Raw genomic sequence first — 24,414 nt, 5'->3', positions numbered from 1 at the left:
GCATTTAATAATTTTTCATTAATATTCAGACATGTTACAGGTTTTGTTTTTCCGGGGGTGGGGTGGGGTGGACACACCATCTACTGACCAACGTGCCAATCGAGGACCTTTACTTTGAAAAAATAAACAGAACCCTAATAACAGTGCTTCACTCAAAATGGCGGCCTCCTGAAACGGCATGGGTGTCAACAATTCTTCATCTAATGAAAATTAAGTGTTCTGTTGTAATATTGCGTTCATTAAATTTCTACCTGACTGCACACATTAGATAACAATGAAGTTAAAAGTCAAACCTCTATCTCATAAATCGGAAAATACTTTCCGGGTAAGTTTATCTTATATGCTAGCAGTTACCAGTTCGCTAACTAGCGACTTGAGTGCCAAACTGAATGGCATAGCCAGCTCAAATGATTCTCATTAAGTGTAAACTTAAGATATTTTAACGTCAGCGTTATTACATGTTAGCAGGTTACTTCTTATCTGTAGTGCATAAACATAAAGCTCTATAATGTTAATTTGCAAGATATATCTAGGTACTTAGTGATGCAACTTCTATCTTTATGAACCTCTAACATTGTCTTGTGTGTTGCAGTTTCTTACATTTTCCGAGAGACTTGCAAATGTTAATATAGATGTGATCCATCGTATTGATCGGACGGGAAGTTATTCTGAGGTAAGTTTAAGCAAGAACAACGGCCAGTAAAAACGGCATACAACACAATATCGGATTAATTATTTGGTGAATTAACTTTGCTTAAAGTTTAATTTTAAATGGCGCTGTAACTGGTAATGTTATGCTGCTTTAAACTTATCTATTTAGCCTTGTATCCCATGAGTCCAGCCTTGGTGGGTTTTACAGAATTAACAGATTAATTGCTCCGAGGAAACCGCGAAACGGCACTTTTGTGCTAAGTCCAGGTTTCTAATTTTAGGGGATGTGGAGGTTTATCCAGCAGCAATCTGGCTAATTACGAATCTTGCTTTTTGATGTATTCTCTTGGGTACTTATTCGTGCTTCTCTTTCTTCTGACATCCATATTCCGGTGTTAGGAGGTAGACACCTACTTTTTCGAAGGCTTAACAAAATGGAGGGACCTGAATTTAACAGACCACTTCAGTACGTGTCTCATTTTTCTCTGTGACGTATTTCCATGGTCTGTGCGCATTGCAGACACTTAAAATTTAATTTAGTTATTTTTTATTCTGCCATTTACCCTGTTGCTTGTGCACTATTTCTGACATTATTTAATTATTTTACTATTTCATTTGACAGCTACCTTTCTGAAGGATGTGGCACACAAGTGTCAGTCTTTCAATATGTTAGTCTTCCACCAAAACTCTATAGTGGAAAATCTGAAGACGCATCTGTCAGTGAAAAATAGCATGGCATACCAACCTCTCCTGGAGTAAGTATTCCTTCCCTTTAAGATTGTGGTGACAGATCAGGAGTTAAAGTTTTTCATTGTGTTCCCACAGTTGTTGTGGCACTTTCAGAACAGATGTCAAAGGAAACAATAGTGGGTGACACAGTTACCAGAGCATCAACCATCTCTTTGCATCCGTAGTCTTGTAGTGCAGCTTGCCCGGGACCTCCAGACGGACTTTTACCCTCACTTTCCCGACTTTTTCGTCATCATCACTCTGTTGCTCGAGACACAGGATACTGAGGTGCTGGAATGGACCTTTACCTGCCTGTCTTACCTGTACAAGTACCTTTGGAGGCTGATGGTCAAGGATATGGACAAGATATATAGGTGAGACTTGGAAAACAAAGAAAGTAAACAGTGTAACATCTGTGAGCCAGTGTTGGTAACATTTAGACATTTGTATGCTTTAAAAAACTGATCAACCTGTCATGGTGATTCATGCCATCTGTCTCCTTGATGCTCTGCCTTTGGTCAGGAAGTATGACAACATTACATGTTCCATGTCCTATCTCAGTCTTTACAGTAAACTTCTGGCACACAAAAAAGAGCACATCCGAAACTTTGCAGCAGAGAGCTTCTCGTTTCTAATGAGGAAGGTAAGCTGTCCACCTCGTGCCACTCTAAGTCACCGCAAGTGCTTTGTGACTTGTTTCCACTGATGGTTTTGGGGTTGGTTGGTAATAAGGTGTGCTTCCGTTGCTGCTTAGGTTCCAGATTTTGATGCTTTGTTCACACTGATGTTCACCGACCTGGCGGAGCACGTTCAAAAGGCCAAGGGTGTGGGACAGCTCATCTTTGAGATGTGCAGAGGAGTCCGCAACATGTTCCATTCCTGTGCCAAAACAGTGAGCTCGTAGTTGATTAAGTCTTTTGGCCTGGTTTCCTGGTCATGGGTTAACCCAGCTCCAGAAAGAGAAGCATTTTTAGTATGGAATGACTTTATTTTCCTCTGTTAACCATTGTTTTTTGTTTTATTGATTAAATGAACACCTCCATGTTAGCATTTGATTTAGCCATTTCTCAATAACTTAGTGTTGCCATCACCCATAATGTAAGTTGTAGGAATTTTTATACTGGGGTGTTTGAAATTTACATTTGTATTTGTTCTAGGCTTTGCCAGTAGTTCTGAGAAAAGTTGGTCAAAGTGCTGAGGGGGTCATTGCCCTCCCCTGGGATGCTGTTAAAGAAGCCCTGGATCACATGGCTGAGTCCTCAGTCAATTATGTTGAGAAGGAGCACTTACTGGTCCTTTGGGATTCATTGCAGGTAGAGAACTTTCCCCTGCTCAAAGCCTAAGAAATGGAGGAATAGACACGGAATTCTCAGTTAATTGGTCACATCGGTTACAGACGCTTTTACTGAGTAGTAACATGGCCCACCTTCTTTTATTGAGTCCCATCAGGAGGACCTTCTGCAACTTTGACTTTAGAACTTTGGGATGAATGTTATTGACACCTTTTAACTCTCCTCTCAGGCGTGTGTGATGGAACTGCTGCCAAGGCTGGAGGCGCCCGACTCGGAGCAGGCTAGCGCGCACATGGAGGGGATACTTGTCATCTACCACACACTCATAGAGCACCATAAAGGCGCTAAGGTCACCAAGCCAGAGTCTGTGTGTGAGGTATGTGTGGGTGTGCGTACCCCATGTGTTTTGTCTGGCTCGTCCGGCGTCCTTTTCCCGGTCAGTCGTCATGGAGTCCTGCCTCTGGTTTGGTGCTTACAGATGCTGGTGCAGTTGGTCCAGACTGCAGGCCTGTCCTATCCCTGCCACGGCTTGCTGCTGCAGGTGGTCTCTTCCTTCCTGCTGGGAGAGAACATGACCCTGCCAGCCAGCATGTCCCAGGAACTGGTGAAACAGGTGTGTTTGTGTATGGCCTTTTGTTAATATATAATAAAGTGTGTGTGTGCGTGTGTGTGTTATGCATGCACGTGTCTTGGTATGCCATGTTGTGTATGTGCTGACAAGCTCTGATGGCTTTTTTCTACTAATCGTTCTCTTAGGTCTTCACCAGTGGAGCAGATCAGGATCTCATTCTGTCATTTTCCAAGGAGATGTTCGATATGAAACAATTTGAGCAGGTCAGTGTGTCAGAGATTTAACCTTTGCCTTGCACTTGGAAAAATTTGCTCTCATCTGACCTTTGCGTTCAGCTTCGTTCTGGTGAGTAGTAACAGCTTGCTGTCTCTCCAGCTGTTCCTGCCCTGTCTGCTGCAATTCGTGGAGCACCTGTTCTGCAGCGAAGACTCTGGCAGCAGGCTGCCGGCCATGGAGCTTCTTGTGCGGCTGATCCTGGCCAAAGCATGCCCTCCCACCGACGGCTCTATGGCCTTCGAGAAGTATCCTCTGCTCTTCACTGGACAGCCTGTGGGGTGAGAGCAGGGCCCTCTGCTCCAGGGTGCTTTAGCGCCAACCTAATTTTGGTTCGATGATGCTAATTAGGCCCAAGAATACATATGAACCACCTGGTGGTTTTTGTGCAGGGGCAGTGACGTGGAGAAGGCATGGCCAGGGTGCGTTCCAAAGCTCATCCTCTCGCTCATAGACATCCCGGAGGAGAAGCCGCTGTTGGATCTCTCGCAGCCCTGGGCCGCTCTGGTGCTGTTGCCGCACCTCAGGTAGCAGCACCTGTCTGGTTCTAGGAGCATAGACGTGACTTTGCTGCATCCCGCGTGTGTGTTTGGTTGCGGTGGCCATAAAGCAAGTGTTGTTTTGCAGGCCCATGGAAGCATCTACAGTGATTCCTTCTATCACCGCTCTTTTGAACAGATTGCTACGTGAGGTGCACAGTGAAACCCTCGGGAAAGGTCAGTAGACCGTATCGTTTTGTAGGGGCAGCTTTTCACGGTACCCTTGTTTCATGCCCTCTAGAGGTTGGAGAGGGTTCTTTTATGCCCTCTTTTTGTTCCTGCAGGAGGGTTGTTTGTGGCGAGGCAGGCCCTAACCACTCTGCTGAGCTTCAAAGAAACGGCACAGGTTCTCTCCCTACTCCCAGATGAGCTGGTCAGGCGTGTCCTAGAGTAAGGGCTAACAGTTTCTCTTAAAAAAAACAAAAACCAAACAAACAAAAAAAACCCAAACTAAACTCTCCAGCCACTGGACGTTTAGTAGGTGCAGACCTTCAGAACTAAAGGAAGTGATGCTTTGTCCACACAGGAAGTTCCCCACTGACCTCTCTGCACTGCTGTTAGCTGATCTATACTACACCAGACTGTCTCTCAATGGCTGCTCCACCCAGCTATCCCACAATTCCTTATTGGGACTGTATCAAATTTTGCATTCCAATTTTTCCTCCAATATATCCAAGGTAGAGTTTCTGTTTCTATATATCAAACATAGAAATGTCATTGCCTTTTTCCCACTCGATCATGTATTGCTTAGTATTCATGTAAATACATGTGAATGATATAAAAGGTTTTTTATTTTCTATTTAGATTCGCCTCTTGACCCTGAGAATCATGTCACACTTCGAGGCCGAGCTTCCCAGACCAGCAGAGGTGTGTTTTGAGTTGAGGCCCTTTCGCGGGAGCTGTAGTCTCACATCTCTGGGCCTCTGACAGACGAGCTCTTTTCTTTGCAGGGCGAGGAGGGCTCGGGTGCACAGAGCGTGTTCGCCATCTGCCTGCAGGCCGAGCAAGTCCCAGCTACGGTGCAGGACTACCGCGAGAAGCTCCTGCACCTCCGCAAACTGCGCCAAGATCTTGTGCGACCCCAACTTCCCTGCGGGCCCTTCCAGCAGGTAGGTGCCACCCTGCCCGAGGGCTTCCGGATGCCAGCCCCAGTCTGGTTGCTGTGGTTTTGGGAGCAGCCATGGTCACCCTCTGTCTGTGTCTTCCTAGGTTCCGTTGCGGTATCTCATCGCGATGCTGTTCATTAATTTCAGACCGTTGTGGGATGCCATCATCGAACTGCTCACGTGAGTCTGCCATCACGGGAGAACTGTTCCGCTGTCCTGTAAACGTGTTTCGTTTTTGGTTTGATCTTAAGGAGCTCTCATTTGTTTAGGACCCATGCCAGAGAAATGGACAACAAGGAATTCTGGACTGTTTACTATGAACATTTGGAGATGGTCGCTGGTCTGGCTGGTGAGTTCTCATTAATCAAAGGGGCTGGTTAATTACGCAAATATTTAAAGTAGTGAAGTCCATCTGTTCATGGTTTAAGACACTCTGAATATACCCATAACACCCACTGTAGTAAATATATACTGTTCCCATACACCTTATCTTATAGCTGCGTTTTATAGGTGTACAGTTACAGACTGTAGCCCTACTGTGGCCATGTGGAGCTGGGCAGCTACCCTCTACCCATTCTGCCCTGGTCCTGTGGACACAAGCTGCCCATAGATGAAGAGGGTGGCTGGCACAAATTATGCCTGGCAGCTGATGGACTATAGACTCTTATCTGTACACCTACATAATGCTTCTAATGAAATATAGTGGATTCAGGATTCAGAAAGTTATCAGGCTCCTTTATTTATTGTGTACTTTGTGTCATGGGTTTTAATTTAACTTGATCTCCATTTTTGCATGTCACTGTACCCTTAATCATCTGCAATGATGAAGTGAAAACATGTTTTTAGAGACTTTTGAAAATTAATTAAAAATCAGAAACTGAAATCTTATTCACAAACGGTTTCAAACCCTTTGTTGTGGTCAGGGGCTTCCTGTTTGTTATAAATATTCTTGGTATGTTTGTAACTTTAACTCAGTTAGAGTCCTCCTGTTGTAATTTGAATTGGTTGGACCCAGTCTGGAAAGGCACATGCCTGGGTCTATAAGGGCCCGCAATTTACACTGCATTGTCAGGACTAAAGCCAAGCTATGAAGTCTAAGGAACTGTCTCTGCGTCTCCAACATCAGAGTGTGGCAAGGCATGGAACAGGGTAAGGATATAAAACAATCTCTACGGCTTTGAGTGCTCCTGGAACAACAGTGTTCCTGAAATGGAAGAAGCTTTGCACAACCTTGAACCCTCCTAGAACTGGAAGTCTGGCCAATTTGGGCATCCAAGCAAGAAAGATGTTGGTCAGAGTGTTAAAATAAAGGACCCAGTGGTCACTCTAGAAGAGCTCCAGAAGTCCTGTGCAGAGATGGGACGACCTGTTGGATGGACAAGCATGTCTACAGCACTTCATAAATCAGGCTTTTATGGCAGAGTGGCCATTGTTGAGTAAAAGGGCATACGACAACCCGCTTGGAATTTACTTAACGACATGGAAAGGACTCTGGCAATGTGGAAAAAGTTTGTCTTATCTGATGAGATGAAAATGTAACTCTTTGTGCAAAAGAACAAGCACAATGTGGCTAATACCATCACTACAATGAAAAACAGTGGCATGGGGGTGCTTCTCAGCAGCAGGGACAGAGTGGTAATGGAGGGATAACCTCTGGAATGACAGTTCACCTGTCAACATGAGAGAGACCCGAACCATACAGCCAAAACAACACTGGCTTGAGGGCAAGTCTTTGAACATCCTTGAGTGGCCCAGTGAAAGCCTTAAACTCCATCAGACATCTGTGGAGAGACCCAAGGTGGCAGTTCATTCACAGATGCCTGCTTCCCAGTCTGATGGCGTTTGAGGGGAGAAACCAAAGAGATTTAACATTTTATTTTTAACTAGCTGAAAGTCTCTGAAAACATGTTTTTACTATGTCATTATGCAAAATTCAGTGTAGACTGATGATAAATGTAGCCATTCAAAATCAAATCTACAGCACAATAAAAACATACAAGTAAAGGGGTCTGAGTAGTTCCTGAATCCATTGGAAGTGTGTAAAGGTATGTGCAACATTTCTGGTTACAAATGACATAAAAGCTGTTTGTTTCTCAGAGAATGAGCTCCTGGATGAGGAGGATGATGAGGGTGGTAATCCAGACAAAAGAACAGGGCAGAGGTGCAGCTCGGGGGCAGACGTGATCGCTAGCGGCGACGTCGGGGTTCTGTTTCTGGAGCAGCTGGAGCAGGCAGACATTCCCAGCGACCGCACGGACTTCTCCAACTTCCGCAGCCTGCTGTGGAGAGCTATGGCCCGGTTCCCTGAGCAAGTGGAACGCCGCAGCCGAGAGCTCAGCCCGCTGCTGCTGCGCTTCGTCAGGTATGTGTGGGTGTGGGTGTGGGGCCGCGTGTGTACACGCACATGTTTATATACCTCCACAGGGACCAATGTTCCACATTTGAGCTTGTGGAGATCACCTTGTGCTAACCATGGGTACAAAGCGAAACAATTTGCATTTTGTTACTGAAGTTAAGGTTAGGGTTAGGTGTAGGTGTGCCATTAATTGGTCACAGAAATCATTGTGTATTTGTAAGAGTGAGGGTTGTGATTCATGTTTTTTTCCATGTTTATATAAAACCTGTAGAGTGGTTGCAGTTTAAGTTAATCAGTGAGTTTGCTTAGCCAGTTTCCTCTTGTCTTGGGGTTGATTGACAGGAATGAGTTCTATCCAGCCGACCTTCTGGTGGCTCCCACACAGAACCTGAGAAGAAGGAGCTGCTCCTCAGCAGAGCAAGACATGCCCGTCGCTGACAAGGAGGACATCGACATGAGGGAGGAGGAGGAGGAGGAGGAGCAAGAGGAACAGTCCAAACAAACAGAGAGAAAATTACCAAGAAGAGCTGCAGCCAAGTAAGATATGTCCAGATATTCTAATCCCCAACGCCATGTCCTCGTCGTGTGCTCCTAGAACTGCTCGAGGGGGCATAGTGATTTCTGACTGACTTTGCTGTTTGTACAGGCAGCTCATAGCTCACCTGAAGCTCTTCGCCAAGTTCACCAACCCCAGAGCGTTGTATCTGGAGCCTGAGCTCCAGGACCTGTACACGCAGGTGAGTTTGCCCTCCTCCCCACACGCCAGCTCGCTTCGTTCTGGCATGCCAGCGCCGTATTCACCCCTCCACCTCCCTCCCCCTACCGCCACAGCTCCTGTGCCACAAGGACCAGCAGATCCAGAAAGCTGCTCTGGACTGCGTGATGACGTACAGAGACCCTTGCGTCCTGCCTTACAGGTATGACCCCCAGGTACCCTCCAGCCCTTGGCCCCCTCATTACTCCTGTAATGGCTGTAATAGGGTAAGGTGCTGATGTGGGGCGAATAAAGAAGGGCCTTTATATCCCGGCAGCATTCCGATGATATCGGCCTGCGGGTCTCCGGTTTCCGTACGCCGAGAGTTAGCAGGAATGTGCTCTTCGCTCCAGGAGTCTAAGAGCTAAAAAGCCCTGCTCTTAGCCTCCATTATTCCACTGGAGAATTAATTTCCTCTCCCCATGCTTCCGAAAATTGCTTTAGTCATCAGCTCCGGGGAATAATGACGAGTGAGTTGCCCCCGTCCAGCCTACTTTCCAAGACTTTAATCAGGGCTAGGATTTCAGCCAGGGTTTGTTTGCTTTTTTTTTTTTTTTTTTTTTTTTTCTGTGTGACTTTTTGTTTGGGGGGGAAAAAAGGGAGGGTTAAAAAATGGTCACTTCATTCCCAAATATGTTGCCCACCAAAAGTGCTGATTGCTTGCAGAGAGAATCTGGAGAGGCTGTTGGACGACAAGCACTTCAAAGACGAGATCGTCCACTTCAACATCTCTGAGGAGGGAGCTGTGGTGCTGGCCTCACACCGGCCCAAACTCATCCCTGTGCTAATGAGGTGTGTGTATGCATGCATGCGTGCCTGACCAAGTACACGTTTGTGAGTGTGTGTGTGTGATGCTCATGGAGGCTGTGGGTTGTCTCCGTGCAGGATTCTATATGGGCGCATGCGCACCAAGGCTGGCAGCAGGTTCCAGGGCAAGGCGACCACGGCCTCTCGCTCCTCCATTGTCCTGCGCTTCCTGGCAGGCTGCCAGCCTGAGGAGCTGGCCATGTTCATGGAGCTGCTGATGGAGCCCGTCAGCCATCACAACCAAGGTGTACATACGCATGTGCGCGCACACACACACACGCGCACACACACACGCACATGAACATACAGTAGAGGTACTCCAGTGTGGAGTACCTATAATATTGGCCTAATAAAAGCTAACACATCTAGAGAGCTGACTCTTTGGTCTGGTGGTCGAAGCACGCGTTTGCGACCTGGAAGTCCGGAGGTGGACACCGGGGCGTGGGCATTACTTTCTGCCTTTGCTCCAGTCTGGTGACCTGCATGACCCCGTCTTTCCTCTTGCAGGCACGTGCCTGGCGGCGGTGGAACGGGCCTTGACGGGGACGGATGCCACGGCTGTCCTCCCGTTGGGCCGCCAGCATGGCCTGCTCAATGTCGTGGAGGTGGTGCTCCACAAACTGGGCCACCTGCTCCACGCCTACCTGCCTAAGCTGCTGCAGATCGTGCTGGCTGGCACGGCTTCCGTCAGCTCCCTGCTGGAGCGCAGGGTGCAGGTGAGACTCTGCCCTCTGCCCCAAGACAGACCCACAACTGTCACTGTAGTCACTATAGATGTCCAAAAAAGGGGCCTTTTTAAAAAAATGTTTTATTTTTTAAAGAGTAGAGCAAATCAGCCTAACTCCTTTGTGGTGTGTGTGTGTGTGTGTGTGTGTGTGTGTGTGTGTGTAGCTTAAGGTCGGCTGTATCAACCCTCTGAAGAACCTCAGGAGACTCGGCCTGCTGCGTATCCAGGACTTCTTCGACAACTTCGATACATACAGCTTCACCACAGACGAACTTGATGCCGTGTTCCATGCTGTGGTCTGGCCTCAGGTATGCAGTGTGCCTGTGTGGGGAAAAAACATTACTGTGAGTTTCGTTTGAGATGCTGTTCTTATGCTGTGTATGTGTGCATGTGCATGCGTGGTGTGTTGTTTGGATCTTTTTCTCTCAGATATGCCGTTTGCCCTCAGAAAGCCCCTATGCTCCCACTCCTCTCCTTAAGCTCATTCACGTCTGGAGCAAGAACGCCAGGTGCCTTTCACTCTGACACACACACACACACACACAGCAAAACATAAATAATTCTGTTGCTTTTAAAAATATACTTCAAGTTTTGTTTCATTCTGTTTGTATCAAAATGCAATATAACCACAAGTACCTGTTTGCTTCAAATACATGAACAGAATGTGGACTTTGTACATGCTTGGTAATTCTTTAGCAATCCCCTCTCTCAGGTACTTCCCTTTGCTGGCCAAGCAGAGACCTGGCCACTCCGAGTGCGACGTCCTTCTCAACGTCTTCGCCCTGCTGTCCTCCAAGAACGTCTCTGCCAGCACGGCGGCCTTGGTGATGGACATGTGCGAGAGCTTGCTGACCACGTCTGACTTCACGCCCTCTGAGAACGAGACAGAGCTGAGCGTCAGCGGATGTGCCGTCCCGGAGCCATCCTGCCGATTGGACGACGCCACAGGTAGGAGGCGGGCCGAGATCCAGGGGAGCGTTCGTCTGGGGTAAAGGGCTTCCTCACCCAGTGTTCCTAATGACTGTCCCCACGTCTTCTCCTAGACTCTCTGACTGTAGGTTCCAGGTTGCTCTTGCCTCATATCCCAGCCCTGCTTCAGTACCTCAGCGGAGTCGTGCTCAACTCCGATCGCATCAAAAAGAAGAAGTTCCGAGCTCAAGTCAGCAAGGAGCTTAACATCCTCTCCAAGTAGGCCTCTCTCCAAACACACGTGCTCTTCACACACATGACTGGTGCTTGGTTAATGTCTGTTGTGGTTGCGTGATGATGTCGAAGCACAAGTCATACAGTATTTTTTTAATTAATTTTTTTTCCCCCCTGTTTTAGGATCAGCCAGTTTGTCACTGACAAGGAACAGAGCTCAACACTGATCAGTCTTCTGCTGCCATACCTACACAAGCCAAAGATCGCTTCGGTACCATCTCGAGCCCTGTCAGCATTGTAGTACCATTGGTACAGGTATATGGCACTTAAAAAAAACAAAAACGTGTGTGTGCGTGTGCGCATGCATGCTTGTTACAGGAGACGGAGTTGGACATTCTGAGCACTGTGCAGAACCTGCTGAGGCAGTGTTCAGATCCCAGTGTTTTCCTGAAGCCTCTCAGCAGGCTCTTCTCCAACACGCAGGCCAAGCAGTCACGCCAGGCCCTGTGCCACGTCTTCCAGGTCAGCAGGCCCTGCTCCAGGCTGTCTGCCAGCTCTGTGCTCTCACGGCCTGCATTGCTCACTCCTTCTCTCCCTCTCTCTGCAGACTCTGTCTGAACTGGACGGTGAACTGAAGTACATCACTGATGATGTACTTAAGGTGAGGAGCTGTTAGCAAACACAGGAAGCAAGTGCCCTTCCCATTCAATGTGGTTTTGTTCCATCTCTAAGCCTCCCCTCTCCTCCCCTCTCCTCTCCTCTCCTCCAGCTCAATGCCTTTGACAGCCGGCATCTGGATGAGATCCACTTCGATGTGCGACTGACAGCCTTTCAGGAGATCATTAAACGCATCAAAGAGATGACCGTGCTGGACATGAGATGCCTCACCGCTGTCATGCACAACTGCTTCTACTCCTTTGAAGTGAGTATGAGAGGTGTGGGGGTGGGGGTGTGGGTGTGGGGGTTGTTTACCTGTGCACCGAGCAGAAATGCTGTATTTGAATGAATTGTGAGTCTATCATACAGAATTAGCTTGGCTCTCTCTTCTTTTCTGTATGTGATGTACTCTGTTGTCTGTCATGCTTCTTGAACTGTCCTCTCTCTGTGTGTGTGTGTGTGTGTGTGTGTGTGTGTGTGTGTGTGTGTGTGTGTGTGTGTGTGTGTGTGTGTGTGTGTGTGTGTGTGTGTGTGTGTGTGTGTGTAAAATAGATTGGGGATATGTCTTTGGCAGACAGTGCCACCCTGTGTCTGTCAGCTATAATTACACAGCTGGATGCAGTGGGCTGTCCTGAACAGGAATACAAAGAGATTGTGCAGTATACTGTACTAGATGCAGTAAGACGGGGACTGAAGAGCAAAACAGAGGTACGTAGACACACACACACACACACACACCTACCTTAAGTCTCAGGTGGCAGCTTGGCATGAGAGAAAATGACAAACAAACACACACTGATGAACCCCAGTCTGTTCTGGCATGTGCAGAGTGTGAGGGGCGATTACACCTCGGTCCTGGCCTGCCTGGTCAAAACCTTCCCCGGCCGCACCGAGTTCCGGGACCTGGTGCAGCTGACGAACTACACCGATCCCGAATCCGACTTCTTTGAGCACATGAAGCACATTCAGGTAAAGACAGAGATGACCTTCATCTGTCCAGCTTTCACACTTTCATGTAGAACGCTGATATCTTCATAGGCAACGACAGGACACTGGGAAGTGTGGAGGATGATGGTGATGGTGGGGAAGAGGAGGAAGAAGACCCTGTATTTAAGTTCATTTATTTACGTGTGTGTGTGCATGCAGATCCACCGCAGGGGACGAGCCCTCAGGAGGTTGGCCAGGCAGCTGACGGAGGGCACCGTGGTCATGTCATCCCGCTCCATGCAGAACTACATCATGCCCTATGCCACAATCGCACTGTTCGATGACAAACTACTCAAGGTAGCTATGGCACCATATGGGGGCCCCACCATCACTTTCAGAGCACTGAGCGTGAGCGTACGCTGTCTGGGACCTTGTGCTAATGGCGGCGTGTCATCCCATGCTCGCAGCATGAAGCCATGACGACAGCGGCGGTGGAAGTGATCGGCGCGGTGTGCAGGCGCCTGACCTGGTCCAAGTACCTCTACTACCTCAAGCATTTCATCCACGTGCTGCAGATGGGACTAGCAGAGCAGAAGCTGGCTGTCAGGTGTGTGCACGTGTGCAATGCGCGTGGCGTCCACGTGCACAGTGCACCTGTGCATACTGGGTCTGTCTGCTTGACTGTAATGGTAACTTTTTTCGCTCTGGCTTGCAGTTTGCTGGTGACCATCCTGGAGGCTTTCCACTTTGACCACGAAACACTGAGCAAAGAAATCGAGGCGTCCAAGAACAAGAAGTCGGACGGTGAGTTCCGGAAACAGCGAGCCTCGGGCCTGCTGCGGTGGTAGCAGCAGTTCGACAGCTCCAGGCTGGATAGTAATGTTCTCGGGTTTTGGTCCCCAGAGGCAAGGACGGCGGTGGGGGAGGAGGAAGAGGAGGGGGAGCGAGCGGAAGCCATAGACTCGGAAGACAGCGATGCCGAAGACGCCATGGAAACCGGTGCCACGCAGACGTGTGCCGGCAATTCACCCAAGCCGGAAGGGGACGCGGAGGACCGCCCGAAGAGAGTACCCCCTGCCATCAGCAGCGGCCTTCCGCGGAGCAGAGAGGAGCTGGAGGCTCTCCTCTCCTCCATCCACAGCACCGTCACACAGAGCATCCTGCCCAGGCTTCACAAGTGCCTGACTGCCAAGGTCAGCAGTGGCTGTCCCTCTCCAGGGACCTGCACATCCGGTGGCTTGCTAGCAGACACGTAAAAGAGCCGTAGTCGTCAGACGCTACAAATAAACTGCAGCTTGGTTGTTTGTGTGCATGTGCAGGTGAAGAGAGACGACGAGCATAAGATGGTGAAATCGAAAGACGTGAAGGATGAAGAGGTGGCCAGAGTGCCCATCGCTTTTGCCATGGTCCGACTCATGCAGACCCTCCCGCAGGAAGTTATGGAAGACAACTTGCCTGGGTGTGTGTGTGTGTGTGGGCTCTGTTTAGAGCGATTTATCCCTTTTTATATTTGACCTGTTCAGCAGCATGACACATTCTGAATCTGCAGGGTTCTCCTGAAAATCTGCGTCCACCTGAAGAGCCGCTTCCAGGAAATCCGGGATGTTGCGCGCGGCACTCTGGTGAAGATCATCGAGGCCTTGGGGCATCGCTACCTGCAGTATCTACTCCGAGAGATGCAGGGTGTCCTTGTGAAGGGTTATCAGGTAAAAATCACAGCTGAATCAAGTTACAATGAAAGCTGGGACATGTCGTCATTTGTTCTGTCCTTCAGGTCCATGTGCTGACCTTCACTACGTACCACCTGCTCTCGATCCTGAGGCCGTCGTTGAAGGCGGGAGACCTCGACCCTTGCTTGGACTTGCTTGTTGAGGTAAAGGGTTACTGCCTGTACTATCTCATGGCATTGGCTTTCAATGAGTATTATGAGTTCACCCACACTGACAACCTTCCCCAGATCTTCAACAATGAGCTGTTTGGGTCCGTCGCTAAGGAGAAGGAAATCAAAGGCATCGTTTCCAAAGTGATGGAGGCGCGCCACAGCAAGAGCTCGGACTCGTATGAGCTGTTGGCCCAGTTCTGCAGCCAGGACCGTGTCACCCAGCTGATTGTGCCACTCAAAGAGGTAACCGTCCAATCGGTCACAAGACACCCCGGAAACATGGCCCACCCAAATGCTTTTCAGTCCGCAGCAGATGGTTCACAGCCATCTCTCTCTCTCTGTCCGCCTGCGTGCCTGCCAGGTGCTACAGAACACGGCCAGCCTGAAGGTGTCCAGGCGCGTGCACAGCGTCTTGAGGAGAGTGGTTGCAGGTCTCCTGATGAACCCCAGCATGACCCCGCAGTCCATCCTGTTACTGAGCCATGGTCTGGTCAGCCAGAGCTTGCCCCTCATCACCAGCAAGAGCAAGTATGTCTCTCATTCCCACACACACACACACACACACACACACACACACACACACACACACAAGCAGGGCTGTGTATTGTCAGAACATTTGAGTAACATGGCACCCCCTTGTGGCTCAGAGAGAAGCCTGCTGTTCCTCTGGACCCCCGCCTGCCTCCGCCCAGCTGCCTCCTGCTGCCCCCCACCCCAAAGAGAGGAGGCCAGCGAGCCGCCATCAGCAGCAAGACCAACATGCACATCCTAGTGGACACAGGACTCAGTGTAAGCACATAGAAAAAGCACAACCAGACCATGTGTGTATAGTACATATGCATATATAGTATATAGTGTGTGTGTGTGTGTGTGTGTGTGTGTGTGTGTGTGTGTGTGTATAGTACAGCAGGTGAAATAAGTATTGGAACATGTCACATCACAAGTGCTATTGACATGAAAGTCTCATCAGATGTTGGTAGCAATCCATCCAATCCACACATGCAAAGTATGTTTTGCAACAATAAGGTTGTGAAGGTCTTGAGAGAGCTCACAGGTTTTACCCATCATGAGATGTTTCGTGTGGCACCTTGGTAATGAGACATCTTTTTATAGGCCCTCAGTTGAACCAGCTGATATTAGTTTGCACTAAATGGCAGGATTGCTTTCTAATTACTGATAGATTTCAGCTGGTGTCATGACTTTCCATGGCTTTTTGCACCTCTTTCTTCATGTATTCAATACTTTTTCCCTGTCATTTCTCATTATTACACAATTTATGGACGTCTATGGTTTGATTTCTTTGCATGTGTGGATTCGATGGGTTGTTACGGACATCTGGTGAGAATTTCATGTCAATAGCACCTTTAGAAATATATCTACTTAGAAAATTGGTGACGTGTTCAATACTTATTTCACCCGTTGTATATAGTTTGTTTATACATATATTGTCATTTGTGACTGACTGGGTGGTTCTTTTTTATGTGTTCCAGCTGCTCCACTGTAGTTTGAAAAACTCCAAGGTCAACTCCTCTGTGGCATCCATACGGGAGATGCTGGACCCGTTTGTCTCCCTGCTGCTTGACTGTCTTGGCTCCATGCACGTCAAGGTCTGTGTCTTTGCCTGCAACAGGGAGCAGCTCTGCTTTTGGGTGTTCATTGGCTGGGGCTTCTGTGTGCACCCATGATGCAGCATTCAAATGACTTTTTTCCCACTCAATAGTGTGCATGTGTGGGCATTGCCGTCCCTTTGGGTTTCGGGTGGGACCATGCCACTCTGGTTTAAATGCGACTGGTTTGCATTTGTGTGCACAGGTGATCACGGAGGCTTTGCAGGCTTTCATCTGGGTGCTGAAGTTTCCCCTGCCTGCTGTGGGGCACAACGCCGAACAACTTACCAAGCAGTTGTTTGTCCTGCTTAAAGACTTTGCAAAAGCAGGTGCAGGGCGCGGGGAGAACTTCCAGCTCGTCCAGAACTGCTTCAAGGTGTGTGTAGCTGCTGACAAGAGCCTGCAGCACATGTATCTCTCCGATTCAATCCTATCTCGCTTGGGGCTGACTTCCTGGACATGGATTAAGCCCAAAATATTGGGCTGAATTGTAATGTCACTAGTGATTCCCCTCTGAAACCTGTTTTAGTTTGGAGACTGGTCTGGGAAACCTTGAACTGCTTAACATTGTGAAAATGTTTTGTGAGTAATAAAAAATGGTCATTGTCTTGTAGGCCATTGCCGTCCTAGTGAAGAGTGTGATGATCCACCGTATCTCAGATACACAGCTGCAAGTCCTTCTGGGATATGCCGAGGAAGACATCTATGATGATTCCCGTCAAGCCACCGCATTTGGCCTGCTTAGGGTAGCTTTAACCTCCAAGTCAAAATCATGCTGGTTCACTAATAGTTTTGATAGTTATAAATTGTAACCATATGTAAACACATTAGAGAGCTTCATAGGTGTCAGCTTGCATTCATTTTCAGTTATCCAAGCCTCAAACCTCACATAGCATAAAACCGGAAGTGACATCTACTTTAGAGAGTTCGAATTCCCAGCACCTGTCTGCGGGAACTCTTGAGGAGCGCTTTTGGCCGTGTCAGGGTTATGCCTTAATGGCTGCCTTGCATTTGACAGCCATGGTGTGCTTTTAGGCGATCCTTTCCAGGAAGCTGGTGGTGCCTGAGATGGAGGAAGTGTTGAAGAAAGTGGCCAAGCTGTCCATAAATGGGGGGAACGAGCAGGTCCGCGTTCGCTGCAGGCAGGTCAGTCAAGGAGATAAACTTCGTCGCCTTTACCGTCAACCTCATTTTATGGGCTGCTTTGGAAGCCTGATTTATGTATTGGTTTGTTAAGTATTTTTGAATTTTTTAATGAAATCTCTCCCTCTTCTCCAAGATCTACTTGAAGTATCTCATGGATTATCCGCTGGGGAAGAAGCTCAGGAGTCATTTTGACTTCATTGTTGCCCAGCTCAGGTAGGTTTCCTCCTGTAGAACCCAGACGTGAGCGTATCTGAGCGCCAAAGGGCACTTCATAATTGAGGTGTGAACATGCTCCCCCTATGGAACTGAAAGAGATGCTTTCTTTTCTCCTTCATGCAGTTATGAGTATGACACAGGAAGACAGTCTGCCCTTGAGATGATGGCCTTCATTTTCCAAACATTCCCTCAGGTATTATCTTACTTCCCTACCAATATTTAGGCTTCATTTTTCAGGTTTTAAGACAAGGTCGACTCATCATGGGCAGGTTGTTACACTGAAGCTCGTGACCAGTCAGGGGTACTGGACATGTTCAGTTTTAAGCAGGCGCTGTGGGTTGATTTTTGTTGCCGTTTCTTCAACAGCCACTTCTGTTGGAGCACTGTGGTCTATTCTTTGTGCCTTTGTCCCTGGCAATGGTTAATGATGACTCATCACGCTGTAAGAAAATGGCCTCCCTTGCCATCAAGTCTTTGTTGGGGCAGCTAGATGTGAAGCACCAAAACTCCATGTTTACCTTGGTCAACAGCTGGCTCACTGGAGAGAAGGTAAACCCAAAAAAAAAAGTCTCGTCACAAAAAAGGTCTCCTCTATTATGTGAGGGGGAAAAACGGAGCCTTTTCTGCCATTCTCTCTGTCTGTGTATAGATGGCTCTGCGGAGGCTGGGGGCTCAGGTGTGTGGACTTTTTGTAGAAGTGGAAGGGGAAAGATTTAATTGCAGGATGGACTCTCTTCTGCTTATTATTGAGAAAGAAATCCACACTGCCAATTTTGAGGATGTAAGTATTGAGTTCCCATGTGCATGAGACATAATCCTGTAACCCTAATTTGACTGGTTAATTTACTTCTCCAGTAAAGTCTCGGAGAACCTAATGCCGGTTTATAACTGTGTATGCAAACCTAGGGTAAGCCAGGTGATTTGTAGCCAGACATCTACAGTTGTGTGCTTTATGTTCAGATTGAGGAAGAAGACGACGAGAAAGCAGCCGACAAGCTCCTCTTCTGCTTCCTCACCCTCATCATCAAGCTCATCAAAGACTGTGGATTCTTGGAGCTCCACAAACCTGCTGACACACTCCAAAGCATCTGGGGTAGGATTCTCTATACAAATGCTCACAAAAATATACACAAATGCATTTGGGATAAATCTGCATCTGCTATGCTGGACCCTGTTTTTTCCCAGATCACATTGATGCCCACCTCCGCTACCCCCACTCCTGGGTATGGCTTACCGCTTCTCAGATCTTTGGCCTGCTGTTTGCTGAGCAGAAAGTGGAGGAGCTGGTGTCTGTATGGCAGTCTCAGGGAAATGCCTGCAAGACTAGCCAGTCTGTGGCCACTTCCTTCCTCTCAACCAACCTGGACAAGAAGGTGAGGGTCCTCAGTGTGTCACCCACACTGTACAAGTTGTCCTCAACTCCAATAAATGCTAGAACATGTCTTCTGAAGTTTTGTTCTTTTCTGTGTTAATTTTGTTGATTCTCATTTTCGTCAGATGAGGGAGCTGGTCCTGTCGTTCTGCCACCAGCTGCAGTCGAAGTTCCTGGACTTGACTGCAGGAGAGCAGGTAGGTTTGGCCAGACCAAAACAAGCACAGACCTAAAACCGCCAGCTGCAATGTAATGTAATGTAATGCACTTCTGTAATGTGATCCTGTCAACAGGTAATCAAGAACCTGCTCTTTGTGGCCAAGGTGATCTACCTTATCTCGCCTGAGTCCAACTCTGTAGAAAAGGAGAAAGTGGAAGGGAGGTTAGAAGATGAAGGGAGTGAGGGCAAAATGGAAGAGGAGAAGGAGGGTGAGGAGTGGCAACAGGGTGAAGAGGAGGAGGAAGAAGAGGAGGAGGAGAATCGGCCACCTTCTCTGCTCTGGGTGATCAAGAAGCTCTCGCTGCTGGCTAAGAGAGAGGCAGCCAACACCCCCAAAGTGCCACTGAAGGTGTGTAATTACATCTTAATACTGGGGTTTCTCCCCAGGTCCCTTGATGTGGTCTAAGCTCAGTCATGTTGCTTCAGGCAATTGATCCAGTGTTAAGGAAAAGGGCTCTATGGTGATTTGGGAGGTGTTTGGAAAGAAGTGACTAATTTGAGCATGCCTTTTTATTTTCCTCCCTCAGAGAACGTGTGTGTTTAAGTTCTTAGGAGCCATAGCTGTTGACTTGGGCAAAGAGTGCCTGGCTCCCTACCTGACTACTATCATTGCTCCACTCTACAGAGAACTGGACAGCACATACGCAGACCAAGGTAACTCCTGGCACCTGTAAGAGACGGGCAGGAACATTTTTGTCTCATATTTCAAAACCTTCATATCTATTATTCAGGGGCAGATGGTGGTGGTAACAAGTTCTGGATATAGAACAGAGATTTGCATTACTTAGATTTGCATTACTTTAATTTCCTGGTTTTTCTGATTTGGTTTATCCTAGACCCCACACTAAAGAACCTGGCCCAGGAGCTCATTGAGCTGCTAAAAAAGCTGGTAGGCTTGGAGAAGTCCTCACTCGCCTTTGCCGCCGTGCAGAAGCAGGCCACGCAAAGACGAGCTTCACGCAAGAAACTAAGGGCCCTGCAGGTGATTTTCTCGGAAAATACTGCTCATTTCATTTGGTCTTAAAGGCAGTGATAAGAATATCTGGTGGTAAAGCTGATCGTGTCATACCTTTGTTTCCTGGGTTTGTGTAAAAATGTTTCCCCCTCTTTTTGATTCTCAGGCTGTTGCTAATCCTGACATTGCAGCTAGGAAAAAGATCAAGAAGCACCAGAAGAAAACTGAGGCAAAGAAGAGAAAAATTGAATTTTTGCAGCCAGGGCACAAAGCAAAGAAACACAAAGGCAATTCACTGAGGGACTTGGCAATGGTACAGTGATATCTCTCCTGGTTAGGGGGACTGGCTTTATTAAATGCTGGTCAAACTAAGACAAAACATGCAGATGGGAAACATGGACCAATGTCTTAGTGGTAAATGGTTTTACAATCAGATGTAGACAGTGACAATATCACATGCGTATTGCTGTATGGATCTGTGCAGTTGATTTGTACAATGCTTTTATGAAAAGAAAGGCAAAAACACACTGCTGTCTTAGGCAAAATTACTATAAGGGGGCCTAAAGCATGAAGTATGGCCCATGGTTCTGGTTCTTGGTGAACAAGGGGGCAGGGCCAGGTCATTGGTGAAATAAATTAACCATAACCTTGTGGGGGAGGGGGAGAACTGCATAAGATAATGATTTTTCTTATCTGAAAGGACACTTGCATACCTTCAGCAAAATAAAGGCAGGGAAAGTCATCCCCACTGCAGGTCAGAGATGGGGCTGCATGATATCAGCCATAACACAGTGTAAACCAATATGCAAGCATACATCAGCCAAGAAATTAGATACTATAGATTTATTTCTGAGTTAATGAATCCCAGTCACAACAGTACTGTCTACTGGCGATGCCTGGATATAAATATGCAGTGACAAATTACTGGTGGTTTTAAATAACATCCTCTACACTACCAAAGTAAGCAAAGACTGATTTAAGTGTTCAAGAGGGAAGAGGCAACTGGTAAATAGGAGTAAGGTGTTCTGGCCATTGTACCAGGCTTCCAAAAAGTAAAAATACAAGAAGCAAAACTCAAATTATAAGACATATAATGGATAACAGGAAAAACAGGTCTACCATCAGTATGAACAAAAAAAAAAAAAAGAAAAAAAGTGTTCTATAGCTCATGTGCAGTGTCCATTTAAACCAGGAAACTCAACATTCAGTTTGCTTTTTGGCCATACTGCACACCAACTATTCTGGTACTTCTCTTAGCTGGAAGGGCCAGAAAGTAACAGCTATAGCCTTCACATAATACAAAGGAATGCAGTCACTGGTTCAGAGGGAACCCATTAAAGGGCTCAGAGAACAGGAGTATTTACAGGGAGTGGTGTGTGTAGTTACTGCCTGCTCTTCAGTGACTCCACCAGCCTGCAGAGAAACAGTCTACTTAGTATGCAAATCTGTAAAGTGTATGTAAACACTATGTAAAGTTATATAGATATGCATTTACCATTCCATGGCCTCATCCAGACCTGTTCCTTTGGTAGCAGATGTTTTGAAGATCTGCCATTTCCTGTCTTTGAGTGCAGGTAAGCCCAGGGAGTTGGCCACCTCTGTGGGTGTCATAGCTTGCTCCATGTCCTGCTTGTTGGCAAACACCACTAGGATAGCCTTCTTTAATTCTTCCTCCTGTGGGAAGAGTTAACATGATCGATACCAAAGTTTCAACATATGTTTGCTTTTTAAAATGACAAGCTACTTTACCTACCTCTAACATGGCCACCAGCTCAGACTTTGAGATGCCCATCCTGTCACGGTCGCTGCTGTCCACGACATAGATAACAGCATCGGTGTTGGAGTAGTAGCAGCGCCAGTATGGCCTGGAGAAGATCATTTCCATGGGGAGCTTGTTAAAATTACCCTGTTAATCATTAGCTGTTATTGTTTTAAAACGGGATGAATTAAGGGTTTCTACCTGATGCTTGTTTGCCCACCAAGATCCCAGACTTGGAACTTCAAATTTTTGTAAGTTACGGTCTCAACGTTGAAACCAATGGCTGTTGAAAAGATAATTTTAAAAGTTACACGAGTACATTCCCTAGTCGGTTTAATAATTTTTGGTTGATGAGGAACAAAATAATGCAAAAAACATACTGGGGATTGTAGTGACAACTTCTCCAACTTGCAGCCTGTAGAGTATGGTAGTTTTCCCGGCACCATCCAGACCCAAGATAAGAATTCTCATCTCCCTTGTACCGAAAAGACCCGAAAACAAGCTGGAAAAGAACCCCCCTGATGTGGAAAACATGACGTCAATTTGAACGCGAACACTAATACACTTTGAACAGTCACAATCTACAGCTTTCAGGTTGCACTGCTCGACTAAATCATGCGCTTTTAACGCTCACCTAGCTGGCTGACTGGATAGCTAGTTAGCTTGCTTGCTAATAACGTGTGAAAGATGGCTAGCTAGCTAAATCTTCCTTCACAGTTAAATGGCAAAATCGATTATCCATCTTGCTCCAGTGATTTAGTAAATCCGTCTGGTGAATTAGTTACACATACCCTGCGTTTCTCATCTTATGGTTAAGAAAGCAATCACCACAGGCTAGCTAGTTGGCTCACTAAGTTCGTAATCATAACAAAATAGTAAGTTAGCTTGCTTGATAGCAACAGCCTTAAGACAACACTAGCTTCCAAAATGTAACGAAACTGCGAGATCACTTTACTTTAGCATTTAAACTTAAAAAACATACCCATTTTTAAGCAAAGTCCCACGGTTTTCTGTATGGAAAAATGTCAGTAGCTAACAGCCTTGTAGTGCTTCCGTCTTCGAAGTTCTAAATGACGTGTCGAAGTAGAATGCGTTTGAGTAGCGCATAACTGCCACACGTCTGCGCAGTGTCCCTTCTTAGCATTCCTTCCCGGATAAAGTAGGTGAAATATTACGTAATCTAAATATTTGTGGAGTTTTCGACAATAATTTTAATAAGAAGTGAGTCTTATTTCCACTGTTTGTAGCTTTTAGTTAAAAGGTCTTAAAACAATGTTTTGATGTACCAAGGAAAACATTTGTGTTCTACACAATTCTGAAGGACTGGCAGTTTAAAACTTTGTCCAAGTTAAAGAGACCATGGCCAATTGGATATGGATGCAATTCAATCTTGGGAAATTAAGGAGTTTATGCATGCCAAACAGGATAAACAACATCTTCAGCATCCAGAATGACCAGATTCCTATTAGCCAAGACCAATCAATCAGATGAGCGAGAAAGATATTTGATAGCCCCCTGAATGATTGTGGTAACATCCAAGATCCTGTAAGAGGGCTAAAGGCAATCAACAGCAGCCAGGTACTGGGGAGATTCCAAGTGTGGAGCCTCTAGCATGGAATCAAATGCTGGCTCCAGTGGTCTTTTCTGACGTGTGATTTCGTCATGAGTGAAACAGAGGCAATGACGAGGCTGTGCAGTAAATACCTGAGAAGATGGTTGTGGTGGCCTCCCTCTTTCAGCCCAGTTAATCCATATAGTAAGTCTTCAAAGTTTAGTGAGTACACTTCAGCTATTGGATGATCACAAAGTCTCCCCATAAGTAAGAACATCAGATGAGGGAGGAAATGGGAGCTAGCAATCAAGAAAGCTAAAATTCATTGGAATCACCATCAATTTTATATATATGCAAAGGCCATTTAGGCTTGACCATAATCATGGAAAGTCCTGAGGCAATACCAGTGCCCAGCGGAGAAGTGGTCTTGTGGGTCAGAGACTGTGGAAGAAGACTACCAAATTAAAAAAGTTAGCCTTTCCCCACAGTGCCAGTGGAGGCAATAGGAGCAGACACTTAATAGGCTACTATAGTGGGTGAGATCTTTGGGGATTATGCATACGCATTCCTGATACAATCATTTGCAGTTCTTTAGTTCACACCAAGTAATTTGAAACTCCTGGGCAAGGAAGAAGACTCATGCGAGCACTGCAGGGCAGCACATTGCACATTGCCTGTATAAGAAATAATATAGATGTCCCCCTGATTAACCCAATCTTAACACCACACACACAGCTTTTTTCTATTTCAATTTATATATGTCAACACTGTTGACTTTCAATGGCATTATTGACTTGAGTAGTTTATCAATGACTTATTTGTGACATCAACAAATGTGTTGTTCTCTTGGCAGGTGAAGAGGTGCATTCTGTGTTTTAGCAGTCTTGTGTATTAGTGGTGCAAATAGGGGTGTTTACTATGTGGGCTCCTGTTAAGTTTGGGAAAAAGAGTAATTTACTGTAAGCTATAACTAGGAAATATGCAAAACAACAATTTGTCAAAACAAATTCAAAACAACAGAGAAGATCCAGACCAAAAAAACTATAAACCGAACGTCCTTTTGTCCTGCTGAATTATTTGTAAACCTAATTATTTTGTCTGAGTCACTTTCAGAAACAATGTTTTTACATTTATGGCATTATCTATAAATAAACCAAGACAAGTGAAATGATT

The 24,414-nt window shown here is 46.7% G+C and overlaps 2 protein-coding genes and 2 long non-coding RNA genes across 5 annotated transcripts; 1 reads left to right on the top strand and 3 right to left on the bottom strand.

Annotated features, from left to right (window-relative positions):
• The first annotated feature begins 136 nt into the window (after window positions 1–136).
• On the top strand, window positions 137–20,457 carry utp20 (UTP20 small subunit processome component). The gene is made up of 62 exons (XM_027015830.3): window positions 137–325; window positions 593–673; window positions 1,051–1,117; window positions 1,274–1,406; window positions 1,566–1,754; window positions 1,942–2,023; window positions 2,135–2,272; window positions 2,538–2,693; window positions 2,902–3,048; window positions 3,151–3,285; window positions 3,429–3,506; window positions 3,619–3,797; window positions 3,909–4,043; window positions 4,144–4,232; window positions 4,340–4,445; window positions 4,582–4,732; window positions 4,860–4,922; window positions 5,006–5,164; window positions 5,265–5,341; window positions 5,431–5,510; window positions 7,259–7,523; window positions 7,860–8,054; window positions 8,164–8,254; window positions 8,349–8,434; window positions 8,938–9,063; window positions 9,157–9,323; window positions 9,586–9,794; window positions 9,970–10,113; window positions 10,235–10,314; window positions 10,518–10,753; window positions 10,849–10,993; window positions 11,132–11,219; window positions 11,327–11,470; window positions 11,556–11,609; window positions 11,718–11,870; window positions 12,158–12,313; window positions 12,434–12,574; window positions 12,752–12,889; window positions 13,000–13,139; window positions 13,248–13,336; window positions 13,436–13,725; window positions 13,852–13,991; window positions 14,082–14,238; window positions 14,307–14,405; window positions 14,490–14,657; window positions 14,776–14,942; window positions 15,062–15,203; window positions 15,905–16,021; window positions 16,227–16,397; window positions 16,636–16,767; window positions 17,057–17,167; window positions 17,301–17,380; window positions 17,507–17,576; window positions 17,750–17,932; window positions 18,033–18,164; window positions 18,344–18,476; window positions 18,569–18,756; window positions 18,881–18,952; window positions 19,049–19,324; window positions 19,503–19,629; window positions 19,812–19,957; window positions 20,097–20,457. Exons 1-62 carry the CDS (start codon window positions 275–277, stop codon window positions 20,250–20,252), a joined length of 8,400 nt encoding a protein of 2,799 aa, XP_026871631.3. The 5' UTR covers window positions 137–274; the 3' UTR covers window positions 20,253–20,457.
• LOC145659751 (uncharacterized) lies at window positions 2,597–3,205 on the bottom strand. The gene is made up of 3 exons (XR_014125877.1): window positions 3,069–3,205; window positions 2,807–2,953; window positions 2,597–2,719 (listed from the first exon to the last, which is right to left on the bottom strand). It is a non-coding gene; the product is annotated as an uncharacterized LOC145659751 (long non-coding RNA).
• On the bottom strand, window positions 10,191–12,553 carry LOC145659753 (uncharacterized). 2 transcript variants are annotated; one of them, XR_014125880.1, is made up of 3 exons: window positions 12,348–12,553; window positions 10,442–10,678; window positions 10,191–10,326 (listed from the first exon to the last, which is right to left on the bottom strand). It is a non-coding gene; the product is annotated as an uncharacterized LOC145659753 (long non-coding RNA). The 2 variants fall into 2 exon arrangements; XR_014125879.1 differs by lacking the exon at window positions 12,348–12,553 and adding an exon at window positions 10,811–10,944.
• A 301-nt stretch (window positions 20,458–20,758) lies between the features above and the next one.
• Window positions 20,759–22,821, bottom strand: arl1 (ADP-ribosylation factor-like 1). The gene is made up of 6 exons (XM_027015831.3): window positions 22,672–22,821; window positions 22,070–22,207; window positions 21,891–21,972; window positions 21,684–21,795; window positions 21,426–21,604; window positions 20,759–21,343 (listed from the first exon to the last, which is right to left on the bottom strand). The coding sequence occupies exons 1-6, from the start codon at window positions 22,673–22,675 to the stop codon at window positions 21,313–21,315; spliced, it is 546 nt and encodes a 181-aa protein (XP_026871632.1). The 5' UTR covers window positions 22,676–22,821; the 3' UTR covers window positions 20,759–21,312.
• Window positions 22,822–24,414: the final 1,593 nt, after the last annotated feature.

The sequence above is a fragment of the Electrophorus electricus genome, chromosome 11, assembly GCF_041902795.1.
Source record: "Electrophorus electricus isolate QZ-2024a chromosome 11, ASM4190279v1, whole genome shotgun sequence".
Lineage (NCBI taxonomy): Eukaryota > Metazoa > Chordata > Actinopteri > Gymnotiformes > Gymnotidae > Electrophorus > Electrophorus electricus.
This window is presented reverse-complemented; position numbering and strand designations above follow the sequence as displayed.

Coding starts and splice junctions, on each gene's coding strand:
- utp20 (XM_027015830.3), top strand. CDS start 275: ATGAAGTTAAAAGTCAAACCTCTATCTCATAAATCGGAAAATACTTTC. Junction 8,255..8,348: donor TCCAGGACCTGTACACGCAG/GTGAGTTTGCCC, acceptor CTACCGCCACAG/CTCCTGTGCCACAAGGACCA. Junction 12,575..12,751: donor AGCACATGAAGCACATTCAG/GTAAAGACAGAG, acceptor GTGTGCATGCAG/ATCCACCGCAGGGGACGAGC.
- arl1 (XM_027015831.3), bottom strand. Junction 21,973..22,069: donor AGTTGTCACTACAATCCCCA/GTATGTTTTTTG, acceptor TCTTTTCAACAG/CCATTGGTTTCAACGTTGAG. Junction 21,605..21,683: donor AGCTGGTGGCCATGTTAGAG/GTAGGTAAAGTA, acceptor CTCTTCCCACAG/GAGGAAGAATTAAAGAAGGC.